The sequence below is a fragment of the Mytilus galloprovincialis genome, chromosome 13, assembly GCF_965363235.1.
Source record: "Mytilus galloprovincialis chromosome 13, xbMytGall1.hap1.1, whole genome shotgun sequence".
NCBI classification, from domain to species: Eukaryota; Metazoa; Mollusca; class Bivalvia; order Mytilida; family Mytilidae; genus Mytilus; species Mytilus galloprovincialis.
In genome coordinates, this window is record NC_134850.1 from 47808415 (window position 1) to 47822392 (window position 13978).

Here is a 13978-nt window from a genome sequence, read left to right on the forward strand (position 1 = left end):
GCCTTTCTTCAGCTTGACAATTTCTGTAAAATTTCGTTTGTAAGAATTAGTTGCCATCTAAAATATGTAACAAAGTTTTAATCAAGGGAAGATTTGGTTTAAGTTTGAAAAATACTTTATGTCTTTAACGAAATGCATGGCATTCGTCTGTCAAAATCTTTTGATATTACAGTAATGGACCATGAATAGACATTTTGTATTAAATCAAACAACAGAAGTACGATTTAAAGAGTGGCGCAAGATACTAGAGGGACATTTAAACTCATAGATCGAAAACTAACTGACAACACCATGGCTAAAAATGAAAAAGACAAACGCAAAAAATAGTAGTAAACAAGACACAATATACATGAAGAAAACTAAAGACTGTTACACGAACCCCAGCAAAAACTTGGGGTGATCTCAGGTGCTCCGGAAGGGCAAGCAGATCCTGCTCCACATGTGGCACCAATCGAATTATTACAAACCCGGTCAATAGTCTAATTCGGTTGGTCACATGTCCATAAAAGCTAAAAGGCCTCAGCAGTTAGATTTTTGCTTTTATAATAATAATGTTTTCATCATTCATAAAGCTTTTATCCTTTTTTTAATCATTTTACATTAAAATAATTCAGACAATACCTACATCTTTTTTTTTTCTATTTTTTTATAATTATACATTTGATATACATGTAGGTCATGTAGGTTGAACGGAATAATTTGATTAAATATGTTGTAGTAAATGTGTTTGTTAAACCTAATTCAAATGGCCTTGGTTATAATTAGTGGAATCGTCGTCTATATTTAGTTCTATATACATTTGTATCAAAAAACGATTACCTTTTATTTAAATTTGTTTAGAATTTGACTCTATGGAATGCTCCCTGATAGGTTTTCAATTTAAGTACCAGCCCTCCCATATTGTAATAAATTCAGTAACAAATCTCATATTGACTTGAATGCAAACCGATTTCGTAAATGAAATTGATACCTTGTTTACCTTTAGAAATCAGAAACTTCTATATATTCATTAAAGTATAACTCTAGCCCTATTCATTGCTATAATAAAACGTAAGGTAATGCGGTATTTATAGTTCATTCACATGGCCTTGTTTCAACCCTGTGGTAAAGTAATATTAAGTGAATTTGTCTCAATCCTAGGTTTGTTTCATCAATCATAAACTATTTGTTACAAATATTATCTACAAATAAGTGGAGCACAAATCTTTTTTTTTTTTTTTTACTTCTCAGTCTTCATTATACATGTAAGCCCAAGAATTTGCATCAAAATGATGTTGAATAAAAAGTGAACTTATCTCCTGCACCACTTAGAAAACACAAAATTTTCAAATTAAACTGTCACATCAATTATATTATGTTAGTTCACAGATGCCACATGGTTTCTTTCCCAATTTATAGGTGACAATTGCAAGAAGAGATAAAAATAAATACACGATACCAATCAAGAAATGTATCTTTTATTTCTTTATATGAGATTTTGATTTTTTTTTTTCAATTTTTTTTTTTCAATTAATTGCAAGATTAAAATATTAAAAAGAAACATATTTAAAAATAATTAGGTTTTCAAATTAATCTTAAAAGTCAGGATAAACAACATCAAAGGATATTTCCAAAATAAGAATTAAACACCAAAAATAAAAAAAAGGGGGAGGGTCAACCCCACATGTCTCTGTGCATTTTCCTAAAACTTTGAAAATTTAACAATTTTGTGTTTTAAACATCTGTTTGTTGTAATAATATCAGTCGCCTTATCAGTATGAAATGATAGATTTATAGCTCTTCTTATCCATTTTATAATTGAGAGAAGATATGGAATTTTCACTTTCTTGTGCATGGATGTTGAACTGTTGTATATATCGAGTGTTCTATTTTTTTAATGTCATTTTTGTCTTATTTATCATAAAGTATAAAGCAGAAACGATTTATTTAAAGTAGGGTATAATATAACAATATAACATCAACTCTGTAGAGATTTTAACCGAAATCATATTTGATAACACAAGACATAAAACACGTAAAACAAACAGGCACTACAGGCAAAACATAAACACCAGTACTAAAAACACAGCAAAATATACCAAGTAATATGCACATTAAGTTATGTAAAAGCAAACATAAAGTGCAGACAAACTGAATTGTACGGAGTACCCATTAAGCATTAATATCCTGAATATAGTTTTAATCTTTAAGAACAGAGTAAAAACGTACGCAAACAATAATACAAAAGCCAAAGTATATATTTCTTTTGTATTCCTTTATCTTATAGGGATTGGCTATGGGATGTTGACATTAGTTGCTATTTCTGGTATTTACTATAATGTGATTGTTGCTTGGACTTTATATTACTTTGGGAATTCATTTTCCTACAAAATCCCATGGGGTGACTGTAACAATGAATGGAATACAGACAATTGCTATATGCGTGGTCAAAATGTAAGCAACACTTTTTTCAATACCTCTCTGTTGAACATCACCACTATGCAGATAAATGGAAGTAATCATCAATATTCTACCAATATATCAATGTTGAATGTATCAAGACAGACAAGTGCTGAGGAGTTCTGGGAGTAAGTACACTATTAACCCCATGTAATATGTGTTATATATGTCACTGTATGTTATCTTGTTAGTTTATAACTACGTACGGTTGTAAAATAACAATAGACTCCCGTCAGTACTATGATTCGTTGTTACATATTTGTTCAATTTTATAGTAATGAAGATTAAAACATAATGTTGACTGATATACTCCAATTTTGACATTTTAACCTAGTGTATCTATACGTTATGTTCACACATCGTTGTCATTATAATTGAATTTTATGCAACTGTCATAAAAGTGAATGGTTTGGCTAGCTCAAAACCCAGGTTTAATTTACCATTTTCTACATAAGAAAATGTCTGCACCAAGTCAGGAAATTGTCATTGTTATCCATTCGTTTGAACGGGGGACGAAAGATACAAGAGGGACAGTCAAACTCATAAATCGACAATAAACTGACAACGATATGGCTAACAATGAAAAGGACAAACAGACAAACAATAGTACACAGAATACAACATAGAAAACTAAATAATAAACAACACGAACCCCACCAAAAACTAGGGGTGATCTCAGGTGCTCCGGAAGGGTGAGCAGATCCTGCTCCCCATGTGGCACCCGTCGTGTTGCTTATGAGATAACAAATCCGGTAAATAGTCTAATTCGGTAGGTCACATTTATGAAAGGGAAGGGAACTGTAGTTACGACGTAAGGAACATATCCGATATCATTTGTGAAACGGCCAACCAAATCGTGATGGCGTCCGTAAAATTTACGAAGACATGATTTCAATTTCACCATTTGGAACTCTTGACTTAATAGCTTCCTTGTGAGCAACAACCCTTTATCCAGAAAACCATGATAGGAAATACAAGCACGGGAATATCGTATTAATTGGGAGATATAAACACCGTATGCAGGTGCTGCTGGAATGTTACTACTTAGAAATAGAACGTTCACAATTGGAAAGCTGAAATCATCTCCTTTGTCATAAAGTTTTGTTTTCAATCGACCCTTATTGTCAATTTCTAGATGTAAGTCAAGATAGGAGGCCGACTTAACTGTATCTGTTGTATCCTATATCTAAAGTTCAATGGGGTAGATGCATTCGACATAGTAACCAAATTTTGAATTATTTAGTGAAAGAGCATCATCTATATAGAGGAAAGTAGAGTTAAAGGATATTGCTAACTTCTTATCTTTCTTCCTAAGAAGTTCCTGTATGAACTCAGCCTCATAATAATAAAGAAACAAGTCGGCAAGAAGAGGGGCAAAATTTGTTCCCATTGGAATGCCGATAGTGTGTTGAAAAACACGTCCTTCGAACGTAACAAATATGTTTTCAATCAAGAAATCAAGCATCTTGATAATGTCAGTTTCAGAGAATTTTTTGGTTTGAATCAGAGTGATCCTTTACAAAGTAGGATTTATCCCTTCCTAAGGCAAGATACTTGTATCTTCGTTGGCCATTCTTTTTTACGAAACAAAGCAATACGAACTCCTTCAATTTGTCTTTTAGTTTGGAATGTGGAATACTTGTATAAAGTGTAGAAAAGTCAAATGTTTTAATACTATTACAAGATGAAAGAGAGTTAGATTGTATGTACTCTAAAAGATCTTTGGAAATTTTTAGTACATTTGTTTGGGGACATTTCATTTTGAATTTTCCTCGGAGTTCGTTATTTTTGTGATTTTACTTTTGCGTATATTGCGCGAACGATTGTTCAAAGTTTGCTGTTCTGTACTTGGTTTTCTTTTCTTTTTTTTTATGAAATACAACTAAAGTTAAACGACCAAAACTGTTCAATATCAAGTGTCAATAACATCAGTAGAAATATTGCTTTTTTGAATATAACTGTTTGGTTTCTTTAGCATATCCAGAAGAACTAAATACTGTTGATTAATTTATATTCGTAGGATACGAATTTTGCGTGGAATTCGTTGTTTCAGGTGATCCACGAAATCAAATTTTCAAAGAATATTACATATTTCCTATAGTTTTGTATGCAAACTTTGGCAAACCACGAAAGCAAATATCCACGAAAATACTAATTTTCCTCAATCCACGAAACTTGGTACCCACGAAAATAACGGGATCAACTGTAAATGAGCCCTAGTTAATGTCAAATCTTTCAAATTAACGACTGAGTGAGACGGCTTTTCCACTTTCATTATCACTCCCTTTGTAGTCTATGATAGTACCGCAGTATTCGCTCATTACCTTGATTTGTCTTCTATATCAATTAACGAGATTTGAACATATGTAAACTACTGTTGCATTTATGTGTGTATCAATTGATGTATGTGCTTACAAAGGCCTACATGTACACGGACTTTTGTCATATGATAATTGAAAATGAAATATAACCGAAAACACTGTTACAAATATGAGGTTTGAAAAGGTCTTTCCAATGTGTCGTCAGTAAATAAGGGTTAGCTGATCCTGCTCGACAAGTTGCTCCTGTCGTGTAAAAAGTGCCATATAAATGTCATTTTTACTTTAAATTGTGATTATTCTTTAGAATATTGCTACTGCTATGCACATATCCATTTTACTGATGTATCAATAAAAAGATGGCAGCGTTGTTTTTTAGGTAGAAATCTGCATGTCTCGATATCTACAGTGCAATAGGCAAAGGCATACATTTTTCGCAAAATATTATATTCCTCAGTTTTTTGCTGCTAACTGTTTTTTTTTTTTTTAAAGGTTTAAATTCACATGGTTTTGTGAGTTTTCACAAATTAAAAATGATAAAATCTGTTAACCATGTTAACAGCAATAGACTGTGTCTATCAAATATAAATGTTCAATTACAAAAAAAAATGTAGCATTTGTATTTATTTAGGTACATATCAACGAGAAAGAGTTTCACTATATATATTTTAAATTCAGATAATATGTCAATATCAATCGGGGCTTAACCTTTACAAATAATTTTTATCGTTTATTCATGAGAACTTTCATCAATGCCTATACATTTTTTAAATCGTTCGCAGTGTTTGTAAATTGTTTTCAAGGCCAGTATAATAATGGGTAAAATGGGTAAAATATTAAGTTCAAGGCTAGTGTATTGATAGGTAAAAGGGTAATAATCGGTGAAGGTAAAATCATGAAAGAGGTTAGAGCACACCATATTTATTATCTATGTGTGTAATTTTTAATTATCAGAACCACTGTAAGCTAACTGTTGGTATACGAGAGGCATTATTAGTCAGTAGTTAGTGCTTCGCTAATGTAATGTTTTATTTGACTTCCATCTAGCAGGTTATGAGCATTTCACTTGCAGATACAAACAGAATATCGTTTCGGACTTGCCTATATTATAAAGTGTTATTCCTCTCTCCATATACACACAAAGAAGAAACTAATTATGTATATCTAAATACATTATTTTAAAACAACCTCTATATTTATAAACAAAACGGTTGTGAAATAAATGTATTTATACTGCATTCGTTCTATTTGAGCAGTCAAAATGCGTTGACCGTATATTTCTATGTCATATACAGTCACTGACATGATATCACTTTTCCTCATGAATATTTAAATAGAAATTGCCGAAATCATTCATACGACCTATTCAACCTGTCCTTGTTTTCAATGTATACAACAACTTAAACTTATTTTTTGTACAATTTATATTAAAAAAAAAATATTTTTCACTTCTTAATATTTTTGGTGTGCAAACTATAACTATAAATCATTATGTTTTATGCTTATTGTTGATGATTCAGTTCATTTTCAAACAAATTCGTTCACCATCGATTGCGAATTTCAACACGTAATGTACATTTCATCGTGTTGCTTATTTCTCTGCCCGCGTGATGTGAAGCTTTTTCATAAAAGGGGGAAGTTTCCCAATATTTAAATCAAATGATAAAATTAACACATAAAACAACAATTGAAAAAGTTTTTTTTTTAGATTGGAGTATAAAGACAATAATAGTGCACTGACTTTACATATCAACAATATAAGGATTCGGCCCGAAACGGAGAGCCTCGCATTTCCCCGTTTCTAAGCCTCATCATTATATCGTTGATATGTCAAGTCAATGCACTATTATTGTCTATGAATTACTTATAGCTTGCACTCCAATACCCACTCGTGTGATAAACAGTTTACTTTAATATAAGAAGTTTGAATATGTCAAATTTTAAAAGAAAGTGAAAAATTCAGGTTTAATCAAAAGTTTAAATGTTTAACAGGTGTTGACAGGACATAATCGAGACAATTGTTTGACAAAAAAGTTTTCCCGTATTAAGATTAACTCATCATACATATCGATACCAGGATCTTTACACATATAAGTATTTGTTAAGGTTGAGAAACGGGATACTTTTATAATCATAAAATTTACGACAGAGGATCTCATCCACCCACTTGTAAGATATTCAATTACTATACCTTTTTTGTTGCATTGTATAAAACTGACAAGATTATATACAGAATTTAGATGTTTGTAACTGCTACTGTATTCAAAGTTATTTGGAGATGCAATTTGTCAATTTAGATTAACTTTCTTCTTATAATAACATTCCATGCGTTAATGATATGACCTGATCTAAGAATGTCAAAATTTATTTTATTTATTATGAAGCAAAACACAGTTTAATTATATTTAAATAAATTAAAAAAGAAACCAAACCTATCACGAAATAAAACCGTGAATTAAACAAAATAGAACAGTTTAAGTTTTTTCGCATGCAGTGTATAAGATGAGATTTGTTGCACTGAATATGAGTTGGCAGATGAACAATATAAACATATACTTTTTATTAATGGCGACATACGGCATACATCACGTGTGTCTCTTGCCTTCTAAAGCAGGAGGTTTATATTGGTGGAAGAGTCCGCCTTGCTACACTAATTAATTGTTCACCAAACGTTGAATTTCTCGAAATATTAAGCATTGTTTTAACCCAAGAATATACTACCTTTTTTTTGTTATATGCTCTTCGTTTGTGTACTTCATTTTTACTTTTTACTTTTTATTATTCGAGCGTCCCTTATTAGTGTTTTGTAGACGAAACGCTTGTCTGGTGTAATTTTTTTAATCCCAGTATCTTATGATGAGTTTGTGTAACACACTCGTTAGTTTTCCGGTTTTTTTTCTTTTGTATCTGCATCTAAATGGTATGCATTATTGGGTGAAATCCCACAGTATCATTCTTACATGCCGAATCTTGAAGTCCTCATATTTCGTCATCCGAATGATGTTAATGGTCTACTTTGGTACCACATCAACCTTGTCATATATGTATCCGTTTTTTGCATAAACTCAGAATCAGAATGCCATGAAAATATCCCCGAATCATCCGCATATATTGTTATTAAGCCCCGACTATTAAGTGAGCTATCACTGTCGCATGCGCATTAATTGTTAAGTAAAAGTCCTCGGATTCAGCCATCTGTCTGATATGCAAGCATTTGACCGTTTGACAGAAAGCAGAAAGGTGGAATAGTAGTACTAAGAAGGGAGATTTTTTTTTATCATATCCTTTACATTATACTATAGCAGCAGTTTTATTTGAAAATTTGAACTGGATTCAAGAGACTTCGACAATTGTTGAACTACTGTAACGCATTTAGACCTTGTGAACCAATCAGCTTCGAGACTGTAATTTTTGTTAACCATATAATACTGTCATATTTATTCAAGTTTATATTTCATTTGTCTTTATTGTTAAGACAAAGACAATGTCCCCGTTTTTTCTGAATGAGACGATTGTGCTACCTTAAATTTTGAAAAGAATTCTCGGGAGTAGGCCACTCATTGATTAAAAGTCCCTTCAAATAATAATCATCAATCGTATACGCCGTTTTACAGTTCTTAAAATGTCTTTTCAAAAATACAACACTATTCTGTTGTAAAATGTTAAATTTCTTAGACCGCATTTAGTTAAATCTTTAACATTCAACATTCTTAAACACATATTGAACTTTTGTGATAACAGATCTAAATAAAACTGTCTCCCATTATGTATACTCTTAATTGATTTTGCCGCAATGCACATGTAAACTAGTTTAGTATCCACAAGAATGCGAGTGTCTCAAAAATGACACGCCCATTTATTAAATGCAGAATGTGTTTGTATGGTCAAGCCAGTTAATATAAATCGACCGTTGTGAAGATATGTGATGTGATATTAGGTGTCCACATCTTCAAAATACCCGTTTTAGTATAGCATGTAGAGTAAGGTTACAAACAGAACTAGACATAGAACTCATTAGACGTCGTATGATATAATGATATGGTACATGTAGGTAGATTTAAAATATATTTTATCTCATAAGTTGGAGCTTTGTACAAAGTATATATCATTGAATGCAAATAAAACATTTATAAATTTAGGACTGTTTTCAGATAGTTCATTCAGTTCCTTCTAGATTTTATTGGTAATTTCGAAGTGTTCAGGGGGTTCAACACTTTTATTTTGGTTTCATGGTTTGCTGTCAAAAAATTAAATGTTTTTATTTGAATTGGAAACTACTTTATCCTGCAAAGATGTGTTTCAAATTCAAAATGTTCTGCTCGATAGAGCTTGATAGTTATTACACTAATATGTAATATATGGATGCACCGTTTCAACTGCATACTTTAGATCTAAGTTTGTAAACTGCTTCAAAATTGTTGTTCTTCGCATGCTGTGTAGTAATGACACCCATCGTTAAATTTTCAAAATTTAAAGAAAAGGTAAACAAAGTATAACAAGCTTCCATTGATTCAAATTTAAATTATTCTTATTCAACTTGCAATTAAATTTTCTACAAAAAGGCAAAGAGCTGTTTGAATTATCAAATAAAGTACGCTTTGCATTTAGTAATAAAATAGGCTGTAAGAAATTGATAAGTGCCGATCAACTAAATGAGTGCTTTATAAGTAAATGTGTTCGTTAATTAAAAGATTGCTATCGAATATTCCTCATGGCGATTTACTAAAGACCACACACACCCTAGTATTGTCAAATATGTTATGATAACTTCAATGGATATTTCGTTTCGGTATATACTGGATTTTTAAACAATAAACTAATTTTAGACTATGTATCCCTATCAGATTTGAAATGTTATAACCAGTCGCATATGTGTACCAAAGAACTTTATACAAAGGCATTTTGTATTACATAGATGGATGATAATCATTTCTGAAAATTTCACTTGATGTGATCTAACAGTGACGACTAATTTATATTTAATGAAGGAGAACAAAAACTAAAAGCAACAACAACCAAAACATAAACAAAAAATACACGTGTACAAAGTATTGTAAGACAAGTTTGTCTTTGTAATGAAGGATTCTTTTTTGATAGGCGTCATGTACTAGATATGACAGATGGTATTGAGAATCAAGGGCATTTACGATGGCAGCTAGTGTTATGTTTACTAGCATCCTGGACTGCATTATTTTTCTCTGTACTCAAAGGAATTAAAACTTCAGGAAAGGTTAGTATTTGTACTAATCAATATGTGTATCTATACAATAAGACATTAACTCTGTATTATATGAATACTGCGTCTCTTTCCACAAGATAAAGGGATATGTGAGGCGTAATGTTTTAAAATGAGTATGCATTTTCACTAGATACCGACTGTTTTGCAATAGTGCAGTATACAACTATACAACGTTATAAATTCTAAATGAAAATTAGATATCCGATTAAAGCATTCAGAATGATAATTGATAGGTTAATTCAACAAAACACTAAAGTGTTGAATAGAATGACAAAATGAGTATCTCTACACTGATTTAGATAATAAAATTCAAGTAAAATGTCTCATAATAATCGTACTTTGATATTTCTTATATAGTTGTAAAATTAACTAAGAGTACAACATTGAATAAAATCATAAAGATGACAAACTGAGTTAAACAGTACATTCTACTGTAGTCGTTTGACTTCCTTGATTATACAAGCCTTGTTAGATATTTATAATGATACCGACCTCTGTAAACTAATCAATTCAAACAAAGTGTGTGCATTTTTGTATGAGAAATACATGTTTGTACACATGCAACATATATATGTTAAATGTTTCTGTTTCTTATTCCAGGTGATGTACGTTGCATCTACTATTCCATATGTTTTCCTGCTGATACTGCTAATCAGGTCATTGTTTTTACCTGGTGCATTCAGTGGTTTGGCTTATTTTTTTATTCCAAGATGGAGTGATCTGCTTAAATTTTCGGTATGTATTATATACTGTCTTTTGATTTTGATCGCTTACATGTAGGCCATGACCCAGCATGGTAAAATGTGATACAATTCTAACGGAAAAGCCAACAAGTTGATGACTTCTAATAAGATAAACGAAAAAACAACCAACGCTTACTACTGAATTAGAGGCCCCAAAACTAAACACATTCGTGTGCACTCTACTTCTCCTAACCGGTTACTTTTTGACCACATGGATAGTATTTATATATTTATGTCATGGCAAAAAATCGAAAAAAAATATTGCAAGAAATTTATTTACGCATCAAATTATAGTTGGTTTTATTTTTACTCTTGAAATAAAAATAAAAATGATTTATACATCAGTAATTTCAGTGAATTTCATAAAAAGTCAACGTCTTAGATTTTTTACTTTAATGTATTTTTATAAACTGAAAGATATGGTTGATTACTAAATAAAAATAATAGATAAGGTAGAGTTATCTTTCTTCTCTTGATTAATTTTCTGTCGGTCTTACCTGCGTCTTGATGAAAGATCCCTGTAATCTGTAGGAGTGTAAATTGATTTTACCAATAGAGGCAACAGTACTTTATCGCCGTTTAAAAGTTATAAGTAGATCAGGAGAAAAATAGGAAAAATCCAGGCCACAAACTAAAATCGAGGGAGACACATCAACTACAAGAGGAAATTGCTTTAACACATCTGCATTTGGTACTTTAACAGGTTTGGAGTGATGCTGCTATACAAGTGTTCTATTCATCAGGTCTTGGTATAGGTGGTATAATAACATTAGCAAGCTACAACAAATTCCACAACAACTGCTACAGGTATCATATATATATGTTTAATTGAAGATTTTCCCACATGACGGATTGCTGAAAAAAGGAAGTTAAAATAAAACACCATTCAGCTTTTTGTTCCATAATGTATTTAGCTTGTTATGATTTTTTTTTCTTCTTTTGGATACACAAAGTTTGTAAAATGAAGTAATCTATTCTTTTTGAAATGTAAATTAAGAATGAATTCGAAATTTAAATTCACATTAGACAAACTATTTTCATACTTCTCTTCAATTGGAAACCAAGCATTATATAAAGGATACTTTATTGTAAAATATAACTGTCTTAACTCTGATAGTTTACTCTGTAAATCTCTTGTCGTCACGAAGACAAATATATATCTCTTTTTATACTTTGTCAGAGTAGACATTATGTGGTGACTTATTGACTGTCCCTGTTGTCTCATTAGTGGCATCGCATTGTCTCATATTGAATCGTTTAGAATATTTGTTGATCTTTTGATGTCGTTTTAGTATTTGTGCTGTTTACTTGCACTATTATTGACGTATGTCTTATATTTATTTGTCTTCGTGACGGCAAGAGATTTACAGAGTAAATTATCAGTCTTACAATATCAATAGTACCGAAAACAAATTCATAATGTTTGTTTTATTAAGTTACATAACTAGAAAACAAGATGTTATATCATGACTTTTTCAGAGATGCAATGATTTTGCCTGTCTTGGACACATTTACAAGTTTGTTTGCAGGATGTGTAGTGTTTTCAACATTAGGTTACATGGCTGAGGCCTCAAAAGTTCAAATTGATGATGTTGTAAAACAAGGTAATGTATTATAGAAAAATGCAAAATAAAAGTGACAGAAGTAATCAACTCGATAGTAACATTATTTTGTAAACAATTTAAAGGTCAAATTTGTCAAAACAATGAATTGCAACATCACCTAACTAACATCATACATTTAGTGATACACAGAAACAATTATACCCATGTCTAAAGTTTGTCGAATTTCTACGCAAGAATGATAAAACTACGCGTATATAGGCATAACGAATATGGAGAGTTATCATATTGGCACTCATACCACATCTTCCTATATCTATAACAAATAAACACATCTTAGTCAAAACATTTCCGTAGTATCAAAGATTTAATCAGTAGTTCGTACTATATATATATATGTTGATATTTAATAGTTGGTATATCGTATAGATTGTCAGTTTATAACAATTAAATAATAGAGTTATTTCTTGCTGTGATAATTAATGGGAAGTCACGAATTGGAAATCATTTTGTTTCAATAGCGATGATGTTTCGGACTATCGGTCCTATTTTTGGGCCAGATGTTTTGGTAATATACAAAAAATGTTATTTACGACATCATAGACAAGCTTATCGATTTGTAAGTTGTGATCTATATGCAAAACAAACGTTTTCAAATATAAGTAATGGTATCGTTATAACTTCACTAGGCCCTGGTATCGCATTTATGGTGTACCCAGAAGCCTTGGCAACTCTACCTCTACCTCAAGTATGGTCCGTCTTCTTTTTCTTGATGTTATTTACAATAGGCCTGAATACTATGGTAAGTTAACATGAGCAGAGGTAATAAGTTCCTTCAAATTATTCTTTGTTTTATTTTCTTTAAATGACTTTTAAATAACACTGTTTGAAAAACATCAACTTACGAACATAATGAAGTTTAAAAAATGAAAACTGAGCATACTCTAACAAACTATAAAAAAGGTAAAAAGTACAGGTACGGATTTCTTGGCTAAAGAGCCGTTTTACCATTAAGACCACCATCATGTACACTTAAAGAGAATTGACATTTTTTTGCGAATACATAATTTCATATTGCCATTGTACCTATATACAAATAACACAGCCGACAATACATTTCGTCGGGAAACTAAAGGTACTCCCACAATACACTATACAGGAGCACTGATTACGAGAGTGATTTCGTAACAATTTAATCAAACAATATCACATCAGAAGATTGTTTAAGAGTATCACGGTTGTTCTGAAACGAAAGAAAGCCCGAGACTAGAGAAGTAGTTAATTCGATCTTTAAAAGATCCTATATTGAAAGAGCTTCATTTCTTCTTTTTGAGTATATATATATATCTATACATTATGATGTAAATTGTTGACTATTTAGATTGTCCAAGTGCAAGTTATAACAACAGGTATATTTGACAACTTTCCTAACCTAGTACAGAGAGGAAAAACACTTACGAGACTATGTGTATGTGTTGTTGGTTTTCTACTTGGACTTATGTGTGTCACTCAGGTAAATAACTATATTTCGTTGAATTAATTGTAAACTAACTATAGTGACTTTATAAAAATTCGTAATTTTCTTTTCAAGGGGATAACTTATAAACAGCTTCCTGGAGGTCATCAACACAATTGAATTATGCACACAAATGTTATATGTCACTCAAATGTATTAAC

General features: G+C 31.2%; 1 protein-coding gene across 2 annotated transcripts in view; it reads left to right on the top strand.

Moving 5' to 3' along the window:
• LOC143056365 (sodium- and chloride-dependent glycine transporter 2-like) overlaps window positions 1-13978 on the top strand; it is a 31265-nt gene that overhangs the window by 11539 nt on the left and 5748 nt on the right. For both annotated transcript variants that reach the window (XM_076229453.1, XM_076229452.1), the window contains exons 4-10: window positions 2267-2567; window positions 9855-9987; window positions 10597-10731; window positions 11443-11546; window positions 12219-12343; window positions 12991-13103; window positions 13683-13814. In XM_076229453.1, the coding sequence (XP_076085568.1) occupies window positions 2267-2567; window positions 9855-9987; window positions 10597-10731; window positions 11443-11546; window positions 12219-12343; window positions 12991-13103; window positions 13683-13814 (1043 nt within the window). The remainder of the gene's footprint in view (window positions 1-2266; window positions 2568-9854; window positions 9988-10596; window positions 10732-11442; window positions 11547-12218; window positions 12344-12990; window positions 13104-13682; window positions 13815-13978) is intronic.